The sequence below is a fragment of the Lepidochelys kempii genome, chromosome 9 (assembly GCF_965140285.1).
Source record: "Lepidochelys kempii isolate rLepKem1 chromosome 9, rLepKem1.hap1, whole genome shotgun sequence".
Classification (NCBI taxonomy): domain Eukaryota; kingdom Metazoa; phylum Chordata; order Testudines; family Cheloniidae; genus Lepidochelys; species Lepidochelys kempii.
Window position 1 is genome coordinate 16149725 of NC_136388.1, and position 25231 is coordinate 16174955.

The 25231-nt window shown below is 44.5% G+C and overlaps 1 protein-coding gene across 12 annotated transcripts in view; it reads left to right on the plus strand.

The window, feature by feature from the left end:
* Window positions 1-25231, plus strand: part of TNIK (TRAF2 and NCK interacting kinase) — a 308730-nt gene that overhangs the window by 43086 nt on the left and 240413 nt on the right. For all 12 annotated transcript variants that reach the window (XM_073359382.1, XM_073359394.1, XM_073359393.1 and 9 more), the window contains exon 2: window positions 14129-14194. In XM_073359382.1, the coding sequence (XP_073215483.1) occupies window positions 14129-14194 (66 nt within the window). The remainder of the gene's footprint in view (window positions 1-14128; window positions 14195-25231) is intronic.

The following is a 25231-nucleotide window of genomic DNA, read 5'->3' on the forward strand; positions in this document are numbered from 1 at the left end:
CTAAACTGGGATGTGGTACAGCTCTGTAGGCAAAGAGCAACTGCTGCAACACTAGGTCCCAATCATTGGAGTGCTCATTTACGAATTTACGTATCATGGCCCCCAAAGTTCCATTAAACTTCTCCACCATGCCATTTGTTTGATGATGGTAAGGAGTGGCAACCAAGTGATTTACCCCATGAGCTTCCCAAAGGTTTTTCATAGTTCCTGCCAGGAAATTAGTCCCTGCATCTGTGAGGATGTCGGAGGGCCAACCTACCCTGGCAAAAATGTCTGCTAGTGCCTGGCACACACTTTTAGCCCTGGTGTTGCTTAGAGCTACTGCTTCCGGCCATCGGGTGGCAAAATCCATGAAAGTCAGTATGTACTGCTTTCCTCTGGGTGTCTTTTTCGGAAAAGGACCCAGAATATCCACAGCTACTCGCTGAAATGGAACTTCAATGATGGGGAGTGGCTGGAGAGGAGCTTTGACCTGGTCTTGGGGTTTTCCCACTCTTTGGCACACCTCACAAGACTGGACATAGGTAGAAACATCCTTGCCCATTCCCTCCCAGTGGAATGACCCCCCCAAACGGTCTTTGGTCCTGTTCACCCCAGCATGGCCACTAGGGTGATCATGGGCTAAGCTCAAGAGCTTGGCCCGGTATTTAGTTGGAACTACCAACTGTCTCTGAGGATGCCAGTCTTCCTGGTGTCCCCCAGAAAGAGTTTCCTTGTATAAAAGTCCTCTTTCTACAACAAACCTGGATCGATTAGAAGAGCTGAGAGGCGGTGGGTTGCTCCGTGCCGCCGTCCAAGCTCTCTGGAGGCTTTCATCTGCTTCCTGTTTGGTCTGGAACTGTTCCCTTGATGCTGGAGACATCAGTTCCTCATGGGATTGTGGACCTAGGCTTGGTCCCTCTGGAAGCGATATAGGGGATGGAGCTGTTTCTGTTGACTGTGAACCGCTCTCCGCTGGTGCACTATGTTGGGATTCAGGCTCCAGCTGAGCCTCTTGGGTAGGGTTATCGGCTGCTGCCAGTTCAGGTTCGGTGGGGCCCTCTGGTGTTGAGGTTGCAAGTTCTGGATTCAGTGCTGACACGGGGTCTGGTGTTGGTTGTTCGGCTGGTTCCGGTTCTGGGACTGGTTCCGTCTGGGTCTCTGGGACTGGATCCACTACTGCTGTTGCAGACATTGGCCTGGGGTCCAGGTCCATCACCTCTGACTGGGTCCTGATAGAAGTTTCCGGAACAGAGCTAGGCCTCACGGCTTGTTTAGCCTGGTTGCGGGTGACCATTCCCACCCTCTTGGCCTGCTTCACATGATTGGCCAAGTCTTCCCCCAACAGCATGGGGATGGGATAATCATCATAGACTGCAAAAGTCCACATTCCTGACCAGCCCTTGTACTGGACAGGCAACTTGGCTGTAGGCAAATTGAAAGAGTTGGACTTGAAGGGTTGAATCGTCACTTGGATCTCTGGGTTGATTAAATTGGGGTCCACTAAGGAAGCATGGATAGCTGACACTTGTGCTCCGGTGTCCCTCCACGCGGTGACCTTCTTCCCACCCACACTCACAGTTTCCCTCCGCTCCAAGGGTATCTGGGAGGTATCTGGGCCTGTGGACCTCTGGTGTGATTCCGGTGCAATGAACTGTAATCTGTTGGGGTTCTTGGGGCAGTTGGCCTTTACATGCCCCAGCTCGTTACACTTAAAACATCGTCCAGCTGACGGGTCACTGGGGCGAGGAGGGTTGCTGGAGAATGGGGTGGTGGGACGATAAGGGGTCTGGAGGGTTCTTTGGGAGGTAGGTGGGGCTTTGGGCGGCCCCCGGTAATAGGGTGTGGTCTGGGGTGGTCCCTTCTGGTCTCCGCTCCAACTGCGACCAGTTTTCTTCTTCTCTGCCACCTCCACCCATCTGGCTCCAATCTCTCCTGCCTCAATTACAGTTTTGGGTTTCCCATCTAGGATGTATCTTTCTATTTCCTCAGGAACACCCTCTAAGAATTGTTCCATTTGCATTAGGAAGGGCAAATTTACTGGAGATTCAACACTTGCTCCTGTTATCCAGGCATCCCAATGTTTTACAATGTGGTAGGCATGTCGGGTAAATGACATGTCTGGTTTCCACCTTAGGGCTCTGAACCTCCGACGAGACTGCTCGGGTGTTATCCCCATTCTGACTCTCGCCTTGGATTTAAACAGTTCATACTTGTTCATGTGTTCTTTAGGCATTTCAGCTGCCACCTCAGCTAAGGGTCCACTGAGCTGCGGCCTCAGCTCTACCATGTATTGGTCAGTAGAGATGTTGTACCCAAGGCAGGCCCTTTCGAAGTTTTCTAAGAAGGCCTCAGTATCATCACCTGCCTTGTAGGTGGGGAACTTTCTGGGATGGGAAGTGGTACCTGGAGAAGGATTGCTAGGGTTTGTTGGTATATTCTGCTGGGCCTTTATCCTCTCCATCTCCTCCACATGCTTCCTCTCTTTTTCCTTCTCCTCCTCCTTCAGCCGCATGAGTTCTATCTGTCTTTCATGTTCCCTTTGTTTTTCCTCAGCCTGAAATTTGGCTAATTCCAGCTGTAGTCGAGCTGAGGATTTGGCCATTCTAACCTCTCTGTTTTTAACTAACTTTACACCCGAGGTTTAGAAATAAACAAACAAAACTTGGCTGTAAAATTTTGCTGTGCTGGAATAGAATACCTATTCTCTGATAGTGATTGTCAGCCTACAGAAAAAGACAATTCCCTTGTCTCTGCTCTGGGCCCAAATTAAAGCAAAAAACCTCCAACTACTTGGAAACCTGCTTACCCAGCCCAAAGAAGAAAAAAAAAATTTCTTTTCAAACCTGTGCTCCTTGTAAAACAAAAAAAAATCAAAATCCTAAAAAAAACCCTGCCACTTTTGTCTCCAGGCAAATGGGTAGAGCACACACCCCCTATTTACTTTTAGGAAGAAAAGAAAAAAAAAAAAAACCTCTGGGTTGGAAGACTGTGAATTTCCCTGCAGGAGTTAAGTACCCTGCCTCCAGGCAAAGAAAACCTGCAATTCACAAGATAATCCCCTTTTGTCTCTGCTTGGCCACAAAGCAGAGAGAAACCAAGCTGCTTTCAGTTTCAAAGCTGCCTTCTGGACTTCCTAAAAATTCCTTTTTAAAATCTGTATTTCTAGTTCAAAAAATCTCAACTGGATCTCAAAATGATTTCAGGTTAATCCCACCACTGTGCCACCATGTCAAGGTTCCTCCCCCACTCTGAACTCTAGGGTACAGATGTGGGGACCTGCATGAAAAACCTCCGAAGCTTATCTTTACCAGCTTAGGTCAAAACTTCCCCAAGGTACAAAATATTACACCTTGGACAGGCCGCTACCACCACCAAACTAATACTGGTTACTGGGGAAGAGCTGTTTGGACGTGTCCTTCCCCCCAAAATACTTCCCAAAACCTTGCACCCCACTTCCTGGACAAGGTTTGGTAAAAAGCCTCACCAATTTGTCTAGGTGACTACAGACCCAGACCCTTGGATCTTAAGAACAATGAACAATCCTCCCAACACTTGCACCCCCCCTTTCCTGGGAAATGTTGGATAAAAAGCCTCACCAATTTGCATAGGTGACCACAAACCCAAACCCTTGGATCTGAGAACAATGAAAAAGCATTCAGTGTTTTACAAGAAGACTTTTAATAAAAAATAGAAGTAAATAGAAATAAAGAAATCCCCCCTGTAAAATCAGGATGGTATATATCTTACAGGGTAATTAGATTCAAAAACATAGAGAACCCCTCTAGGCAAAACCTTAAGTTACAAAAAAGATACACAGACAGAAATAGTTATTCTATTCAGCACAATTCTTTTCTCAGCCATTTAAAGAAATCATAATCTAACACATACCTAGCTAGATTACTTACTAAAAGTTCTAAGACTCCATTCCTGTTCTGTCCCCGGCCAAGACGACTACAGACAGACACAGACCCTTTGTTTCTGTCCCTCCTCCCAGCTTTTGAAAGTATCTTGTCTCCTCATTGGTCATTTTGGTCAGGTGCCAGCGAGGTTACCTTTAGCTTCTTAACCCTTTACAGGTGAGAGGAGCTTTCCCCTGGCCAGGAGGGATTTCAGAGGGGTTTACCCTTCCCTTTATATTTATGACAAGCTGCTGAACAGTGAGATGTGGTGGAAGCTCTGTTGCTTTGGATACTTAACTGACTGAACAATGTACTAGTGAATGTACTATGAGTAAAAACTCCCACACTGGCACGGGAATGGCCTAAGTTGCTTAAGTAAGAGAGGAGTCCTATTTAATTTGTTTCTTTAATTTACTTTGGACAGATAGGATGGATGGATGTGTTGAGATGGCCATTAAACTTGCTGAAGGAGAAAAGGATTTTAAAAATAAATAAAGCAAGCCAAGGGCATTAGATTGGAAATCTCCCTTCCCCCACTTAGGCTGACATGTGGTGTAACCAGGAATGTCACTCCTTGATGGCTGCTCGATATAGCACATTGTATCACCAATACCATGTGATTAAACAGAACACATTCTTGGTAAGGTCTTCTCATTCCTTTGAATTAACAAGACTCCCCTCTTGGCTGGAGTTTAATGAGCTAATTCAGTGTTTCTTCCTTCAAGCAATCTAGTACAGTTTAACAAAATCTCCTGTGTCAAAAGAAAACATTCACTGTTTCATGCTAAGCTCTGTTTCAGAGTAACAGCCGTGTTAGTCTGTATTCGCAAAAAGAAAAGGAGGACTTGTGGCACCTTACAGACTAACCAATTTATTTGAGCATGAGCTTTCGTGAGCTACAGCTCACTTCTCTGACACTTACCAGAGATTATGGCTCTCCCATGAATGTGAACTGGCTGAATACTGTGACATTACCATTAATTTACAAGAGCCAACTGTTCTGTAAAATGACCCTTTCTCTGGTGCTTCCTAAACTTGGAACACTGTTCTTATGACTACAGTTACCAGCCTAACCACAGGCACCTGTTGACAGGTAGAGACAGCTGGATCTAAAATCTAGATTTCTTTTTAGGTTAGCTGGTTGATGATGCCTAGTTTTTGAAAACATTTCCTATCCATTTAAAAAAAGAAAAGGAGTACTTGTGGCACCTTAGAGACTAAACAATTTATTTGAGCATAAGCTTTCGTGAGCTACAGCTCACTTCATCATTCTTCTTTTTGCGAATACAGACTAACACAGCTGTTACGCTGAAACCTATCCATTTAAAGGAAGCACATATTGTAGACAGGTGCATCAAATCATGGTATTTTGAAACGTTAGGAACGCAGGCTGGTGTTAACCTTACTGAAGGTGAGTGCAGATTCTATTGCAATGGAATTGCCTCAGCCAATCTGCATGGGGTGCTAGTGAGTTACTGACCCATAACTGTTCACTTATTTCACAATTATGCAGTTCCTTGCTCTGATTGGCTGAAGGAATATAAAATTTGCATAATGACTGTAGTTATCTCCATACTTCAGCTGGGGGCCATTATTAGCCCATTCAGAGCAGAGGAATAACTGTGTAGTGATTATGCAAATCCCTTCATTCTGATTTATTATTTTCCCATCTATACAGCCACAGCAATAATGACTGAATCGGTATCTCTCATGCTCTCCACTCATCCCCACCTAGCCCCTTCTAATATAGTTTAAAGGAGTCATTCCTGGGGTGGGGGGGGGGGGGAGGATAGGGGGAGAAGATGAGCCTCCTTCAAGGAACATGGAGGAGGTTGGGCTATAGAGTGGGGGTGATCAGATGGGCAAGGGACAGCATTAGATGCAGTCATGTTTGTTGCAGACATCTACATAGGGAGTTCTGAGGGCAGTAGCTAACTGAGCACTGGAGTTTAAAGGATGCAGAACATGCTCCAGTATAATAATGACTTCAAGGTACTGTTTGCTAATTCAGTAATAACCATATCCAGCACCGATAAACACCTGCAGCCTTCGGCTCTGAGTTTACTTAGCCCAGAATATGCTTATTACCTTGTAAACAGGAAGCACCCTTGAGTTATCTTTTAAATAACAAATTGGTTAGCAGTTGGTTCCTTCATGTCTTTTAATTATTGAAATCTTGCAGTACAGTCGCAGGTGGTGTGTGTGGATTTTTTCCCCATTTAATTCTGCTGGGGTCAGGATTACACAGAGCTGAACTATTTTAACTGCACAACCCTTCCTGCTGTGAATTCTTCGGCTGCTAGTGTCTTACTGATTAGTTTTCTCCTTTTGAAGAACTTCATGTTTGGTTTTGTCACTAAAGTTTGGATAGACTCTGCTTTATCATTTACACACAGACATTCTGAAATTCTTTTCATTATACAATAGTTTTAAAAGTACTTTCACTTTTTGCTAAATGGCAACTTTTTTTTGTTACGTTTCCCTCCCCCTCCTTTGCCCCCCCCCGCCCGCCCCACTTTCTGGTGTTCCTGTGCCAGTTCTCATTGAAGTCTGGGTTTTTTTACCATTGACTTTAAAGAGAGAGCAAAATCAGGCCCTGTGTCAAAAGCGTAACGGGAGTTTCCTTAGTTCCAGAATGTGTCTGTCTTCTCAGTCCCAGAGCAATGCATTGTTCGCAACCCCAGTTTGAAAGCTATGGAGACTCAGTAAAGCACGAAAGGCAGAATACTGTGCTGTATCGGTATGGAATGGGCTGCTTGCTCTACCTGAGTTTGGAGAGCTGGATACAGGCACATGCCATTACATATGGTATTTAATTTCTGGCTGGTGGTTCTTCATGCCTTTTAAACATTTTGCTAGAGATCTCTGGGCCAAATTTTGCTCTTGTTGGTATAAATCCAGAATAACTCATTGTCTTCAATGAGCCTCTCACATGGCAGTGCTGTACTGGTTAAAGACTCAGTTCTGAAAATCCTTGGATATGAGTTGTCCTGCTGCGGTCAATGAAATCATAGGTGTCAACTTCTCCTGGTGCCAGTGAGTGCTCGCACCCCCATTCCCCTCCCCCATTCCAACCCCTTCCCCAAAGTCCCTGCCCCAGCTCTGCCCCCTCCCTGCCCCTATTGGACCCCTTCCCCAAATCTCTACCCTGGCCCCGTCTCTTCCCCGCCTCCTCCCCTAAGCGTGCCGTATTCCAGCTCCTCCCCCGTCCCTCCCACAGCTTGTTATGCCGTGAAACAGCTGTTTCGTGGCAGCAAGCCTGGGAGGAGAAGCAGGGATGCCGCACGCTCAGGAGAGGAGGTGGAGGTGAGCTGGGGAGGGGGAGTGGGGCGGGGAGCTTGGCTGCCGGTGGATGCAGAGCACCGGCCAATTTTTCCCTGTGGGTGCTCCAGCCCCGGAGCACCCACAGAGTTGGCACCTATGAATGAAATGTTTGTTCAGGTAAAATTACTCCTGTAATTCTGCAGGCCTGGACCCGTGCAGTATATGACAGAGTTAACAGCAGTGTCATTAGGACGAGCGGACTGGTTAATGCTTGAAGCAGGGGTGGGCAAACAATTTGGCCCGAGGGCCACATCTGCATATGGAAATTGTATGGTGGGCCATGAATGCTCACAAAATTGGGGATTGGGGTGCAGGAAGTGGTGAGGGCTTTGGCTGGGGATGTGGGTTCTGGGGTGGGGCCGGGGATGAGGAGTTGGGGGTGCAGGAGGGTGCTCCGGCTGGGACTGAGGGATTCGGAGGGAGGGAGGGGGATCAGGGCTGGGGCAGGGGGTTGGGGCACAGGAGGGCGGTTAGGGGTGCAGGCTCCGGGTTGCATTTACCTCAAACAGCTCCCAGAAGCAGCAGCAAGTCTCCGCTCCGGCTCCTGCGCAGACAGGAGGGTCTGTGTGCTGCCCCATCCACAGGCACCACCCCTGCAGCTCCCATTGGCCACAGCTGCTGGCCAACGGGAGCTGCGGAGGCAGTGTGTGGAGCCCCCTGGCTGCCCCTACGTGTAGGAGGTGGAGCGGGGACATGCCGCTGCTTCCGGGAGCTGCGCAGAGCCCCGGCATGCACAGAGCTGGGCAAGCCGCCAACTCTGTTCCCTGGCTGGAGCTCAAGGGCCAGATTAAAACATCTGAAGGGCTGGATGTGGCCCTTGTGCTGTACTTTGGCCACCCCTGGCTTAAAGCATATGTTTAAATGCAAAACCTTAGGTTAATTCAACCTGTTTGGGAACTGTGCCTTACAAAGTGTAACCAAAGTAACAATGTAACAAATCTTGTATCATTCATGTGCATATTGTAATTATGCCTATCTTATGTGAGAGGCAGTGTGGTCTAGTCGCTGAATAGAACATTAGTATGTATAGGAACTGTGAGCCCTGAGATCTATTCTCAGTTGTGCCAGTGACCTGTTGTGTGACCTTGGACAAGTAACTTCACCTCTCTTTGTCTCAGTTTTCCCTCCCATCTTTTTGTCTGTGCAGACAGTAAGTTCTTTGGGGAAGGGACTATCTCGATGTGTTTGTACACAGTTAAGCACAATGCGCCCTTTGCTGTTACAATAATACAGATAACTGTTTTTTCTCCCAAAGTGAAATGTGGAGTCTAAGTTACTTGTGCACAAAAAGTCTATTTTTCAAAAAATCGGAAAGATTGATTTTCCTCCAACTTTGCCGAACTGATTTGATTTTTACTTTGTGTGTGCATGCACATGCTGAGGACAAGCCTGGAAGTTTTACTTAAAGAACTTTTTGAGAGTTTGGAGCATGTGAAAATGGGAGCTTGTGGTCACCGCTGAGTTGCAGCCTTAACAATAGCTTTTCCTGATCGTGAAAGCTCCAACCGGCAGAAATATACACTGTCAAAGGAACAATTGCAAGGACTCAGCAGATTTAAGATGTTGATTGTGTAATTTCTGTCATCGCCATTGTTATTTCAGTCTCAAGGCCATTTGGTAAAGGCTGGGGAGGAGGGGACGGGGGGGGGGTGGGTGGGAATAGGTATTAGCAAGAGGGTAAAAGTGAGCCTTGGAGCACTTGCCTGTAATGAGCTTTTTTTGGTGGGGAGGGGAAAATCAATGACTTACCAAATGGAATATAGTACATCATTGTAAGCAGCAGAGAGTGCAAGTTCCATTATCTGTGAAACACTGTCCAAATTCTGGACTGGTCTCCCAGTCCATTTTTTCCTCTGAATAATTTAAAGGCCCCTGTTTTAATTCATCCATATTTCATTCCTTAATATCAGTTCCACTTTCCCAAGCTGCTGTTGCTCTCTGCTACATTCCTGCATTATCACTACCATATCGGTCAAGACTTGCAGTGATGACCAATTTGCATTGCAGCCCTGGGAAAGAAATGGTAACAATGTTTTTGTCTGATATCGGAGAGCCAGTGTATCCCACATCAGTTATTAAGATGCAAAAGCGCTTCACTGCATAAGAGACAATTTAGAGCCTCTGTGGACAGAAAGAGATTTCCTTTCTTCCCTCCCTCCCCTGGTGTATATCTTATTGAAAGGCAGGCTAACAAAATATTACTGCTCCACACACACTTAATGAAAAGTCTCTTCAAAATGCAGAAAAATCATTGTTCCTGCCAATTGCAGGCTGCATTAGGAAGAGCAGGGCCAAGGAACGGCATAACCTTTGCCTGAATAGAGACTAGTCTCTGTTTTAATTTTGTGAATAACTAACATTCCAGTCATGTTGCTATGGCTACACTGAAATTGTAACTCTCTGAGCCAGCAATAGAGAGAGATGCCAAGTCAATTGAGGATGTAAGAACCAGGAGACAAAAATAGCTTTTGGCCTGAGAGGTGCACAGGTAAGAGCCAAGGTGGCCAAATGTGGCTGACAGGAGCGGTATGGTAAAGTCTGTGCCGTATCTTTAGTACAGAGGGGCAGCCCCTGTGCCATCTTGCTTCAGTTGCCAGGAAGCTGCCTAGATCACCATGGGTCATGTGACTGCTACAGGCTGATGGAAAAACTAGTTTCAGAGTAGCAGCCGTGTTAGTCTGTATTCACAAAAAGAAAAGGAGGACTTGTGGCACCTTAGAGACGAGCAAATTTAAGTGAGCTGTAGCTCACAAAAGCTTATGCTCAAATAAATTTTAGTCTCTAAGGTGCCACAAGTCCTCCTTTTCTTTTTGGAAAAACTAGTGTTTGTAACCTACTCTGCATTCAGGGCTGCCAGGTGTCTTGAAGTTTGAGAGACATTTGTACAGCTGAAAGCCTGGTAATGCCTGCCTGTAACCCAGCTGAGATCTCATACCTGTGGCTGAGCTGCAGGGACGAGGCTTCTGCTGCTTGTCCTATTCACTGGGGGCCAATACGGAGCTAGCTCTGCAGGGAGCCAGACAGCCACTTACCCTCCCCTCACTGTATAAGTCACTGGATCCCAGTGGGGAAGGAGCAACTGGAAGCAGCATCACAGCAGCAGGGCTCAATATTGGCCATAGGCGCACTCTGCTGATCCTCCAGCTTCTTGTATCCCCACTCAGCCCTCTCACAAGCTACCCATCCACCTACCCCACGAGCCCTGCCATCCACTGACACCTTGCCACCTGCTATAGCCACAGCTGTCCAGTTTTGTGAAGCTCCATATTCTACTCCACCACTGCTTGGGACAGGACACGTTGACCTTGAACTGAAGTTTCTGTGCAAATTAGCTCACTAATTTGCACAAAAGTCGCATGGAGTTGCACAAACCTTGGCAGCCTTGCAAACCATGCAAAGTAGAAATGGCCTTCAGGCTGCTAACAAGTTGCTAACATGGCCCTCAGTTTGGCCTTGGGGGCGGGGGGGACTGGACAAAGGCCCTGAAAATGTACTGTTGGGAACAATCCAACTTTGATCTGGAATTGACTTGCTGCCTCATTGGGTCTTTTCCATCTGTAACTTCTGTGAACGTTTTACAGTAGTGCAAGCACAGTGGGGTTTTGTTTTGTTTTTAAATTTCACATTGAATATTTATCCATAGCACGTGAAAAAACCTCTTCCAGGGTTGTTTCAGCGAGAGCACTGAGCAAAATAACTCCTGGGAAGCAGAACTTGAAAATAAACAGCAGCTGCCATCTATTTTCCTGTTCCTTGACTTCTGTTTATAAGAACCTAGTGCACTAATGGCTCAGAGTTGCATTTTCATTGATGTAAAGAACTCTGCTTTGTCAGCTTTGGGATGTGCAGAGTGGCAGCCTTTGCAAGAGATTGGTAATTTCAGTTCAGTCTCCTGTACTCTTTGCATTGCAGCAGCACTCCAGCCTCTGTGATCTAGCTCCTCTGGGAGCCTCTTTGCTTGCTTCTTCCAAACCAGGCATATCCCTGACAGCGCTGTGGCCCTGGTGGAGGGAAATATAAAAAAGCCTTCTCTTGTACCTCTTACAGTGTGGGGTGTGGCATGGCTATCTCAGATCTTCCTCAACAGGAGCACATGCTTAGCATACCGCTGATCATGTTCAGGGTAGGAATGTCTGTGGTACAGCCGTGTGTCTTGTACTGTGGTCTTTACGAACAGTATATGCGAACACTTGGAATCCAAAGAATTCCAACCCTGGCTATCAAGTATCTGCCATCATGGCTAAGCAACAGCTAAAGGCAAGATGTAGGTCTAAAAATATTGAAACAGTAGAAAGGAATTATTTAGCATAACAAAATGGAGGGGGGGAGATTTGGAGAGGTGTGTGCTGTGGGGCTGGGTGGGTGGAATGAGATCGTGTTATGAAAGGGAAAACCTTATGGTGATTATTACAAATAACTTTCAAGGAATGAGTTGCTTTGGACTGGAATGGTCTCCAAAAGGAAGTGATGGAAGCTCCTTTGCTTGGGATGTTTAACACTAGACCATACCAAACACTAGTAAATATACAGTAAGGAACAATCCTGCACTGACAGAGATGGACTAGCTGATCTAATGGGTAGTTTCCTTTTCTTACTCCAATTCATTTGCAGGCTACGCCGGGCATTATTTATGTTTTTTTCCCCTCTTCTCTCACCTGGTCACAAGGGGTATGGATCAGCATACCTAAAAGATGCCTTTAGCTATGACATGTAGTCTGCAGATCTCTGATTCAGGCCGTAAGTCTCAAACCCACCGTGGTGGTGATATTGCTCTTCTGCCTCCCCGGGAAAGCATCCAGAATTTGGTTTTTCCTTCCTGGCACAGAGATTCTCTTCTATACCTCTGTCTTCCCAGACTGATTGTGGCAATTCTTAACCTGCTAGCATGCCAAATTGTTTGAGTACTAGCCAGCAAATTATACAAAATCCAGAAGCTAATGTTCTGACTGGTGCAAAGGAAGTTCCCATCAGGTAATCCCCATTTCATCCTACTCTTGAAAACACCAAAACCAAAATTCCTAATTTCCACACACCTACACCCCTCTTCTGCCTATATATATAATTGTAATTAGTACAGGAGTTAAGGTATGAAGGACCCACTCTGGGTTTGTGAGGCCCTATGTGAAGAAACATCACCAAAGACCCACTTGGTTCCCTGCTGTTTGGTTTGTCAGGCTCCACTTCTCTTGCACATGTCCTCTCTTGCACTTTCCACTCAAGCTGTTGCAATCACCCACTTTTCTGAAGGTTGGTAGCGTCTGGTGACCTATATGCACCAGGAACCCAGGAGTAGAGCCAGAGCACAACTTCCTAAATGGGGAAAGGAAAAGGGCAGTTAAGGAATTACTTCTCCCTCATGGCATGCAGACACCATGGTCAGATGGGATCACAGCCAGGAAACCAAGGCTCGTGCTTTGGCAGGCAGTCCTGGATCAGAGTATAAGAGTGATACAGGGCTCCTTGAAAAGAGGGTCCTGTTAATTGTGCAGACCTATGTATAGGGAGCCCATAAAGCCAGGGCCAGCAGTACCGTGCAATTCTAACATGTGAGCTGTTAACCAAGGGATATTAACATGATTGTTTCCTCCCTTTCTCATCAAGCTCAGTCTGTTACAAAGGGGAACTTGATTAGAATCCTGCTCAGTTTCCTTCTGCAGCCGGCTCTGTGTATTAGAAACCTTGACTCAAAAAGGAAACTGACCTGTTAACCCATTACTACCTCTTTACACTCAGCACTTGCCAAAAAGATGGGGCATGAGGAAGAGACTGATGCAAAAGATAGGTAGGACTGCATTTGGCTGTAATTCTGTTGTCTGTGTATCACACCTTCAGATGTAAGCAATCTGTGCCCTCTGGAGGAATTCAAGAAGGAGGATCTACCGTGACAGACCTGCTGTGTCTCTCATGGAGATATTGGCTCTTTCTCTTTTTTAATTCTGCTAAAATAAAAGTAATATAGCGGGAAAGTCCACATTTTGCTCTTTGTGGATCTGAGGCAACTGCCACTATAGGAGTCAGTGTTTAGCTATTAATGCACTAGCTTCTCGATAGTCATTAGCTACTGACCTCAGGAATAGAACTATGCAAAATAATTCTGTGTGAAAACAGACACCACTCAAAACTAGCCTGACTTCATGTTTTATTACAGAATCAAACCCCAGACCAGGTTGGTAGAAATATTGGCTAGGGGTTTATAAACTTTTTAGTTTGCAAAGCTTACATGATTTTGAAGCAGTTAGGATCTGGAGCTAGGAGAAAGTTGGTGGCTGCAACAGAACTCAGTGTAGAGATTTTTGAGATAATTTGAACCCTAAACTTTACATTCAGTGTGGGAGCAGTGAGGGGACATGAACCCACATGGATTAAAACCAGATAAAACGTGTGTACCAACCCTTCCTTATGAGAACCCAGCATGCTTTACAAGACTCTCTAATCAGGCAGAGTCTCTTTTCTTGTTTAACTGAAGATGTATTTATTTTAACTGACCATAGAATAAGTGGTGATTTGATTATCTGTAGAATTCACACTGAGTGTTCAAGTTTCCGTGCATACATAAGTGACCATAAAAATACAGCATAGAGTCTGCAGTGAGCAGTAAATGACAACTATTTCTAAGGGCCAGATATTGCAAATGCTTAGTACAAGGCATAGCACCTATAACCATGAGTAGTTCCGCTAACTGGGAAGTAAGCATTGTGCTATCTGGTAATCGTTCACTGGATCAGACCCTAAGGAACTACTGAATCACTTACCCTTCCATTTAATATCAACATAATGCTGCTAATACATGGATACATTAAAGGCACTCTTAAACAGCTGTCAGTGAAATGTGGACTTCATTCCAACCAAATGTTCCTTTTGAGTAAACTTGCAAATGTTCATTTAAATTTTTTAAAATTTTCTGGTTTTTTTTTTCCTTTTAGGATCCTGCAGGTATCTTTGAACTGGTGGAACTTGTTGGCAATGGAACATATGGGCAAGTCTATAAGGTAAGGTCTCTGAATGTGTCTGCAGCAATTATGATTTCCTGGTGCATGAGTTTACATATTAGAATGCTCTGTGCTTATCTACATTACACTAGATCAGTTTCAGAGCTGAACAGCAATCTAGATGGTGCAGCAGTTTAGTACATTAGTCTGTCACTTCTAGAGAGCTGAATTTGGAACTAGACTGGTTGACAAATGAAATGAGTTTGGTTTTAATTTAGTCCCCCATCCACATTGCAGAACTAGTGTAAAATCTGACTCATTCTGCCAATCTGTACTTAGCAAAGGGCAACTGCAAGAAAGGAACTAAGTCTGGACGCTTGGTTTAAAATTCTTTTTAATATTGCAAATGGTTCTCAACCAAAGCCCTGGAAACTTCACTGAAAGCTGTTTTCAGATTCTACATGGGACTATGCTAACTAATAGTCCCTCTGGTTCAACTTTTCTAAGGGCCTCTAAGGGCTTGTCTACACTTACCGGGCGATCGATGCATCGGCGGTCGATTTAGGGGTCCAGGGAAGCCCTGCTAAATCAACCGCAGATTGCTCTCCCGTCGACTCCTGTACTCCACCGGATCGAGAAGAGTGAGGGGAGTTGACAGGAGAGCGTCTCCCACTGACATCACGTAGTGTGGACCCTGCAGTAAATAGGTCTAAGCTACGTCGACTTGAGTTACGTTATTCACGTAACTCAAATTGCGTAGCTTAGATCGACTCTTCCCTTTAGTGTAGACAAGGCCTAAGTGTACGCACCCGATTTATACACAGAATCTGTATTTGCATGTGCAGCTCAGATCGTTGTGAACAAAGTTAGTGAATTGGTGTGCACAAATTCACTTTTGATTATGCAAATAAGTGGTCTCTCTCTCTCTCTTTTTTTTTTTTTTTTTTTTGGCACACTCCCAATCAGTCACTTGGAAAACATGGTACTTGCTGTCATGCACTGGCAGACACCAAGCTTCCCCCAAATCAAGAGAGGAAGGGAGGAAAAGTTTGTTTTAAAAGCTGTCAGGAAATATTTTTTCTGAATTCTGGCTTCCACATCATCCCATTGCTGTAGGCTAATCCCTTTAATCTGATGATAGAATTTGGATGAACTGAGGATGAACTGAAATTTCTGGAGTTAAAAGTGTGTGGATTTCTAAACTGGAATAAATACAAACCTTACCAAGGTTATATTCTGGTGACTCTTCCTCTGTTATTTTTTTTGACGGTGTTTGCATTAAGTTGATGATGATACTGTTTTTATTTCCATTGTTCTTCCTGAATCGTCAAGGCCAAGAGCATTAGTTTGATGCTGAAACTGTTTTTCTCAGATGGTAAAATAAGTGTAGAGTTTGACCTTATTTTAACATGTGCATATTTCTAACAAGCAGTGGAAACTATGTGACTATAACATCCCTTCAAAAGCTTAATGTTTCTATGGAAAAGCAGGGAAACTACGCATACTTTACACTCTTCTTCACACAGTTCTGTTGTTTGTGTTTCCTGTCAAAATATTTGATTTTTAAGGAGTCCAGTTATCTGAAGCAGAAAACTCTAAAATTGTTCACACTCGGTTTTCCAGGGGTAAGAGATTTTGATCATTCAGCGTGTGACCCTTTTTCACTTCTGCACAAAGCATCTCATTAACTGTTTGCAATCAGAGTACTCAGTTCATTTTAAAATCAAAATGATGCAGAACGCTTCACATGGTTTCATTGCAAACAAGGTGGTGGTCTTCAAAGAGATTATCATGCTGAAACCAAAACTATAGGCCTAAATATCTACATGCTAGAGAGAAATTTGCATCTAAATATGAACTCTCTGGCTTGGTCACCCATCTAGTTTAGACTGAGATTTTCTTTTCACACATTTCAAGGCGAGAAGGGACCCCTGTGATCATCTAGTCTGACCTCCTGTATAACACAGGCCATAGAACTCCCCCAAAATAATTCTTTTTTGATTAGAGCATATCTTCTTTTAAAAGTAAAGACTGTTTTTTTTTAAATTGCCAGTCATGGAGAATCCACCATAATCCTTGGTAAATTGTTCCAATGGTTAATTACACTTGAACTCAAGCCTCAAAACAAAATTTAAGTGATGTGAACCGGAGTAACTGCTACTATGAAACATAACTGACCGTTAATGGTGTCAGTTCTGGACAGTTGGGGAGAAATAAGATCTTGATGGGCATTCCATCAGAATCTTCCTGGCAAAATGCTGTATGTGTCTTTTGCAGCTGGACAAAGAAACAGATCACTAGAAGATCTCCAAAGATGCTTTGACCTTTTGGCTTCATCTAAATTATTTTCTGGAGATGCCACTACACAAGAATAATCTGCCACTACACAAGAATAATCTGCCACAGCTTGGATACCTAATTTGGTGTAATGAAGATTAGAACCCATGTAATCACCCTCAGGTTGACTTCTTTAGAAAAAAATCATATGTGCTAGTCCAAAAGGAATTATTTTTGAGACACACTATGGTCCATGTTATACAGAAGGTCAGAGTAGGGGATCAGCTTCACCATTCTGGCCTAGGAATCTATGAAATGTCTGAATTCTATTAAATTCTAGTAGCTTTGGAGTAACTCCCATTAACTCCCTGAATTCAGCCCTGTGCAATAGGCACAGCAGAGTAAACTTGGAATAGCAGAATTTGGCCCATGTTTCCAAATGCAAGCGAATGATGGATGCATGGTTCACTGCAGCTCAATGCATTTTTGTGCTCAGTGCAGGTAGTTAGGGGTGAGCAGATGGTAGGGTTTTTATTCGATGAAGTCTCATGAGGTTTGTTCAATTTGTTTCTGCCTATTTTGTAAAACTAGCTGGCCTGAACCTGAAATATTTCTGAACTGCGCATGTCTAATGGACACACTAATACAGGTTGTGCTGTTGAGCAAAATAGATTTTCAAATTTGCCAGTGTTTATCTGAATCTGAACTCTCCTTTTTAGATCCAAAACAGAAATTCTGCTTGGCTCTCATAGTTATTACTACTATATCTGTAGCCTCTCGGCCCCCCCTAAAATGTGTGTATGTTTTGACTGTAAAGCCTGGCCTACACTAGGAAGTTTGGTTGATGTAACACCATTGCTCAGGGGTGTGAAAAATCCATACCCATTAATCACACAGTTAAAACAACCTAACCTTACGGTGTAGACAGTGGTAATTTGATGGGAGATTTTTTCTGTTGACCTAGCTATTGCCTCTCAGGGAGGTGGATAACCTATGCTGATGGGAGAAGCCCTCCCGTCAGCATTGGTAGTGTCTTCGCTAAAGCACTACCGTGGCTGCAGTGCTTTATGTGTAGACAAGTCCAGAGCCTTAATACTGGACCCAAAAAGGCATCTCATGGTAGCATCCTCTCGCTTGCTGGAATAGGATCTCCTTTTTGTCTTGCTCCATGTGCCCGATGTGTAAATCCATTCTAACCAGGCCTTGCAGTTCTGTGGCTCCATTGAATACATAGAAAATGATTTTAAAAAATAAACATTCAAAGAAAACATGTTTTAAAGGGAGCACCTGTTTTGTGCACTTCAATTGGTGGAGACAATTGATCTTGTTAAAATAAATAGCAGAAGTAGGGGTGATTTTTTTCCCTCGCTGTAGGTCAGACAATGGAGCACTTGTACTCACTCTGGAGCACTTGTTTGAACAGCCCAAGGGGTCTGCTCCTGTGAGTAAGTGCTTGCCATCATCAGTAAGTATTCCTTGGGCTTGCTCTTTATCATCTGACACCCAACCGATAATGCAGCTCATAATCCAAAGGGGTTGTGAGCTGGTTTATTAGTCTGCTTGATCACATGAGGCCATATTCTGTACTTGGGACCAAATTCTGCCATTGAATTCAGTACTTACACCAGAAGAGAATTTGGCTGTAATTCTACAGTGTGTTTGAAACACCCATGGAGAGTGCTGGGTGCTGGGTAAAGGGTAGGATATGGTACAGAATGTTTGAGGCAGAATTTTGTATGCTAGTGGCTGGAGTAAGGGAATGGGGGATCACGAGATGTCCGTTCCTGCTAGAGCTATTGTGGAAGCTTGGCATAGGCGCACTTTGACTTCTATATTGAGGGGGAAGCTCCAGTCAGGCCAATGGAGCCGCGCGTGGGAGAGGGAGGGAATTCCGCACCTGCCCGAGGCTTGCAGTTTGGGGGGGTGGGGGCAATGCCCCTCCGGCTCCTCTTCCCCAAACTATGCCCAGGGAGCTTGTTGAAAGTCAATTAACCTCCCGCTGGCTCCAACTACCCCTCTATAAAATGAGAATGACCATGCTCACCAGCCTTTGGAAAGTGCTTGGAGAAGGTGGCATGTAAGTGCAAAGTATGTTGGTTCCCTTGGTGGGAGGTTCTCAGTTTGGATTGTTGGTGGTGCAGTGAAGCAGTGCTGCAGCTTGACTAGGCCGGAGCTGACTGTCAAACAGCCAAACCCCTGTTCATGAGGACATTTCTAATCACCAAAATAATCGCATTTTAAAAGCGCTTCTCAGGATTACATTGTTTTTTAAAAAAAAACCCACAGTGGCTGTAGCCATTGACTCTACCAACCTTGAGGCTCTGTACCAACCTAGCAAGGGCTCATGACAGAGGATTTGTATGTGATGCATTAGTTTGAAATTAATAGTTGACACGTAAGTAGTGTGGATTTGTAGCCCACTCAGCATTTGAGATCTTGCATTTGCATTCACTTAAGGAATTGTTGGTTGTTGGACCCCAACACTTTTGACAAGTGTTTCATTGTAAGGCTACCTGTAATAGAGTAAATCTTAAGAGTGCTTCCTCCTTACAAAGGAAAGCAAGGAGTTTGTGAGAGAGAAAATAAAGGAGTTTATGGAATCTATTATGCATCTGATTTCCCACCTGCCCGGCTCCTGAAAGCTTAAATCTCCAGCTGATTAGTGGATGCTTTCTAGTTTCCTGCCTTAGGGCCCGGTCCGGTGAAATGTTGGGCACCTCATGCAAAGGGCTGAGTGGCCTAAACTCTGCTGATTTCAACTGAATTTTCTGGCTGCACTAGAGAATCTCCCCCAACTTCCTCTTTTCAGTTGTGAGGAGGGCCTCCTTCCTTTTCCACCTTTCTGTCTTGTATCCCCTTCTCTCTTTGCTGTAACCATCAGTGCCAGCCAGGGCTGGCTCTAGGCACCAGCAAAACAAGCAGGTGCTTGGGGAGCCCATTTTTAGGGGCGGCATTCCGGCACATGCCATGCCACCCCTAGAAATGTGCCCCCCACCGCCCCAGCTCGCCTCCGCCTGCTCCCCTGAATGCGCCGCAGCTGCTCCGCTTCTCCCTCCTCCCTCCCCGGCGCGGGAGCAGGGATCAGTCTGTGAACTCAAGAGCAAGACCCTTGCTCAGGGGCACAAGCTAGGGCGGGAGGCTCCATGAACATCAGCCCCACCATGGAGTACCCATATAAGTGTGAGCCACAGTCTGGTCCTAAAAGTGACCTACATATAAGGATTACCTGAATGATAGATTAGTAATAAGGATTTTTCTAGTCATGTATCTCTCTATTAACTGCAACAGGCCACTGGAAGCTTTCAGCTACAAATAATTTCAGGGGCACGGGGGTGTCAGTAAATCCACATGCACTGCATAGCTTTCTCTCTCTCTCTCTCTCTCTCTCTCTGTAGTGGTGGTTGTTTTAATGAGAAACCACTTCAGTGGTGGTTGATCTCTTCAATGGAACTGGAAGAGCTTCTTTATTTTTCTAATAATTCTGTGTCTAATGGAACAGATTTTAGAATAATTTTGAGAGGGAGCTACTTAGTCTGTTTAAGATGAGGTTATTGTTTTGTGTTCTGTCATCTTGAATACATGAATACAATTAATCGGTCTTAAAATAATCAGCCATTGACTCATTGTTTTGCTGCTTACACTTCTATATTCAGTCAACTATGTGCTAAGATAATGGAAACACCTTTGAAGAGTTCTATATTATCTGAAATATTTGACCTCCTATACAGTGCCGTTACAATTTAAGGTGAACAAACATGTTAAGTAGAAGTGGTGAAAATTCTAGGCAACAATTTTTCTTACCTGTGGAAAGTAGGAGAAATTATTTAACCTTGAGGAGCGTTCATTTCATGGGATATTCCTCTTGTACATCACACCACTATCTTACATATAACTAACATTTCTGCATTGCATTGCCTTTTTGTGGTGCTGTGGTCTCTGGTGTCCAGCTTGGGACTCCCTTCCCCACTGCTATACTACATAACTAGACCATGTACACAGCTGCAGGTTGGGAAGAGCATGCAGAGGTTACAGTATTGCCCACCGCTTTCATTCTGGGATGCCTTCTCTTTTTTATCCTGAAATAATGCTATTCCTTCTCCCACCTATCAGTTGCCAAGTAACTCTAAGAACAATACCCATATGACTTGTAGCTTTTAGATCTCATAACACTCTAATTTAGAAGACAGAATAAACTGTGAAACAGCTTAGTGATTAGATGGCATTTACCAGCTAATTAAACAATCAATAGTTACTGTGTAATTATAGACTTATTCCACAGCACAGCAGTTTGTACCCTGCAAGATAAAGCAATGCTAAAGTTCTAAATGTAGGGCAAAATCCCCAGTGCCCTAAGGACTGCAGCATTTGGTCCAGAATATAAATGCTGTAAAGCCCCTGGAGTGAATAACATACATGCAGAACTAGTTAAAAGTGGTGGAGAGGCATCCAATGTGACTTTTGGAGTCTGGAAGACGGCCCTGGACTGGGGGACGGTCCCTGATGGTTCCTGTTGTTCCAAAGAAGTACCTGATGGTTTGTGAAAACTATGGCACAATCTCATTATTGACACGTCCTCGCAAAATACTACTTCACCTCATCTTGAAGAGGATTGTACCCAAGACAGAGAACTTTTTCGCTGAAGAACAAGCCTGGTTTAGACCCAGAAGAGAGATAGTCCAGCAAATGTTCAATCTGCATGAGCTATACGAGAAGGTGCTGTAGAATGATGGGAAGGTGGTCCATGACTTCATAGATTCTGTCAAGGCATTCAATAGCATATGGCATAAACCTCTTTGGGTAATTCTGTAGCTGGCTGGAGCTGGTGAAAATGTAATAAGACTGATACAAAATCTTGAAAGATGCACAATGGCCTTGGTGTTTTGTGGAGCATGAGTGGAGTAGTTTCACCTGAGAATAAGTGTCAGGCAGCCCTGCCTGACAATCACCGACTATCTTCAATGGTTATATTGAAGAAATCTTAAGAGGAGTCACTGATGGAAAGCTACAGGAGGGCCTACCAAAAATTAGTCGTCTGTGCTTCATTGATATTAACCTGATTAGATTGTTGCAAGGAGAGGTTCAAAAATTGCTAGAATGAGAAGTGGTGGAAGCAGAGAATTTCAGTGTAAAAATATCATCTGAAAAGACAAAGACAATGGTTACATAAGTCTGTTGAAAAGGCAAAGATATTCCTCCCCAAATCTGAGGAGGCAATGGAGTGTGAGCACTTTAAATACCTGGGTAGCATGCTTACAAGGGATGCTAAACATCACTTAGAGATCTGGCCGAATTGGACTTGTGACCACTGTTCTATGACACAACCACATTTAGAGAAGTTAAGGTATTACTTGGAAGTGTAAAATGAAATTGCTATCGTCTCATCTTCAGCATTTTGCTATATGTGAGATGTGGATGCTGAGGAAACAGGACATTCAGAGGCTTTGAATTGAAATGCTACAGGCAATTGCTGCACATCAGCTATACCCCAAATTTACAACATAACCAGAGTCATACCTAACATCAAGACAATCAGACAAAAACCCCTTGACTTTGTGGCACTTGAGGGTCAGATGAGCAGAGGAAGAGTGCTGAAGCAACTTTTGCAGGGACTAACACTGGGGCAGGGGACATCCACGGTGAGTGGCTCTGTGATGTAGCTGACTGGATGGAATGAAGGCTGTGTGAAAACCACAAAATGTTGACGATTGCTGGGCAATGACTCCTGTGAGTTTTATCTCTTGTTCATGGTGATGTGACTTTATGGTGCTTTTGCACCATGAGAATAACTAAGTACTATCCTCCTAAATATATTTGGGAAGAAGTATGTGAGACAAGTATAAAATACTTATTTCTATATATCACATATGCATATGTAAACTAGAATTCTGTATAACAAACAAAGTTAAGTTTACTCAGACTTCTTTACTGTGTTTTTTCTCTCTCTCTCTCTCTCTCTCTCTCTCTCTCTCTCTTTTTTTTTGGGGGGGGGGTAGGGGTAGGTATAAAGCTAAATGCTGCTGTAACGAAGGGTCTGATTTGTTTGCCTCTTGATCTTGCATGACCAACCTTTTTGAATGAGGCTCTCCCACTCCCCATGCAGAAAATGTGTCCGCCCCCTCTTCAACAGCACATGTGGAGGGCTCTTGGCTGGTCCAGGGATCTACCTGGTAGGATACTGCAGGCAGTGGGTGAGCCAGCGAAGAAGTGGGCATGTCAGAGGGAAGCGCACTACTGACCACCTGCACCCTGTGGGGGTTCCCCCACCAATGCCATGCAGCCTCAGGTGGTGGCTTATTGTTCTTGGGCTGCAAAGTAAAATGGTGTACACGTTTCCTTTGTTTCTATCTTGCTACAGGAAAGCACATCTGAGTGCAAAAATGATGTGCATTTGCCCCACCATATACAGTGGATGCCGGTTATTGTCAGTCCTGATTATTGACATCTTTCAGTTATTAGCAACACTTTGCTGGCAACCAATCCTCTCTTGTTTTAATGTTAACGGGATTCAGATATTAGCAACTGTCATGTCGCTTTTTTTTTTTCTGTGTAGCCTTGTGGGCCCCCAGTGCCTCCACTCCCCACGGAAAGCTCTGGAATCTGGGTTGCAGCTTCCCTCCCACTCTGCAACGCCAGGACTCCTGTTATCTCTTGTGTAGGCAGCAGGTCTCCAGCCATGGGGACACCCTGTGCTGCTCTCCTGGGCATGGGAAGAGAGGCTACAGGCAGGGCAGTGTGCTGGATGGCAGCTTTCCATGGGGAGCAGGGGTGTTGGGGGGGGGGTGGGGGAGTGGGCCTGTGGGAAGGCACAATACATCTCCCTGTGCTCTCCAGTGTGCATCTTGCCCTGGCACCAGGGGCCCAGGCTCGGAGCATCCCTATGTTTCCTTCGCTGGCTGTTGCCCTGTAGGCCAGGAAAGCTAAATCCCAGCTCTTTTTCCCCCTGGCAGCAGCCCGGCAAACCTGCCTTTCAAATATTTGCAACCTCCAGATAATGGCAACTCTTTTCTGGGAACCGAGATGCCGCTAATGAACAGAATCCACTGTATGCACCTTGTGTTGTGAGAATTCCTTTCAAACATGCTACTCTTTCCTTATGCCAGGTCTTTGCCAAATTACAGTGCTCAGCCCCATGAAATCCATGGGACTACTCACAGTAGTAATGCGAAGCACTTATGTTAGTGTTTGCCCTACAACTTAGGCTGAGTGGTAGTTACTCCTCTGTTCAGCCATTTGCTCCTTATATTGCTGTTGTGGGTAGGCAAACGGCATCCCGCTCAGCCACAACAATACAACGTATTGAATTTAGTTAATTGGATGTGTCTTTAGAATGATCTTTCTGTCCAGATTAACACCTGTGGCTGTGTTAAAGGTGTCTAATACAGAATGTATTTACTAGCCCCCTGAATGCCTATCTACAGGAATAGGAATCATGTCTTATAGGAATGGATATCCAATGGAAAGGGTTATTTTTAAAATGATTTGAGTGATACAATATCCATTCACTTTGATCACATACTCGGAGGAGGCTGTATTTTAAAATACCAACAGTTATAGCCTTCTTGTTTATCACTTGTTTGTTTAAGCAGTCAAAGGTGTGCATGACTCTCTACAGAGCAAGCAAAAGGTCCTCATCCAAGGTGCGTTCAATCTGCCACAGCCATAACAAAAACAGTTCTGGTTAACCCAAGTGGGGAGGGACCAGGGTTACAAGAGTTAGATTATGTGTTGTGTTTAGATTACAATCTGATCTTTAAAAAGAAAAGGAGTACTTGTGGCACCTTAGAGATGAACAAATTTATTTGAGCATAAGCTTTCGTGAGCTACAGCTCACTTCATCAGATGCAATCACTGTATTTTCCACTGAATGCATCCGATGAAGTGAGCTGTAGCTCACGAAAGCTTATGCTCAAATAAATTTTAGTCTCTAAGGTGCCACAAGTACTCCTTTTCTTTTTGAGGATACAGACTAACGCGGCTGCTACTCTGAATCCTATCTTTAGTTCCTCTTTAGTTTTTAGGTCAGAGTTAGAAAACTACATGAAAGAGAAGGACACATCTTTATACTTCTTCTGTATAGTGCACCTAGAGTGGGGTGTGTGTATGTGTGTGTATGTGTGAGTATACATATATATATATATATATAGGGTGTGTGTGGTCAATAGTTTTTGGTGGTTTCCTTTAGATGAGTGGAAAAAGAGTTACTGTACAGCACAAAATTATTATGACCCAAGGGGATCGTGTGTTGTGTGTGTGCGCGTGCATGCATTTGGCCCAGTCTAACTTTACTTGGGCAGGCTGTATGTGTGTGTTGTATCTTTAAGTAAATGAAGTACTTGAAGTTAGCATTCAGCAGAGTTCTGGAAGGATCTAGACTTCCAGTAACTTCTAGTGCTCAGCTCAAACCATAGAGAATGCCATGGGAACAGGGCATAAACACAGTAATATTTTCCCTAAAACTGGAGCTGGCCCAATGAACTGGGATAACTACGGGCCTACAGCTTTCGAGCACCATTGTTGGTGTGCTCATTTACACATCAATACCCAGAATGCCCTGCTGGCTCACAGATATTTCACGGTAGTGCTTTGTGAATGTAATTGAGTGGCTGACTGCTGTTTCTGTAGGAAGTGGATTTGCTAAAGGTTTTTTTGAGATTTTCTTCAACATTTTATGGAGGGGAGCAAATAACTAGGGTTGCAATGCTATGCTGTGTTAGATGTTTAGCCTGTCAATCATGCAGCACTGAGGGAAGCCAGGTTATTGAAAGTTTCTTCGTACATTGGACTAGGGACTGTTCTCATGGGGACTGTGGAACAGACATT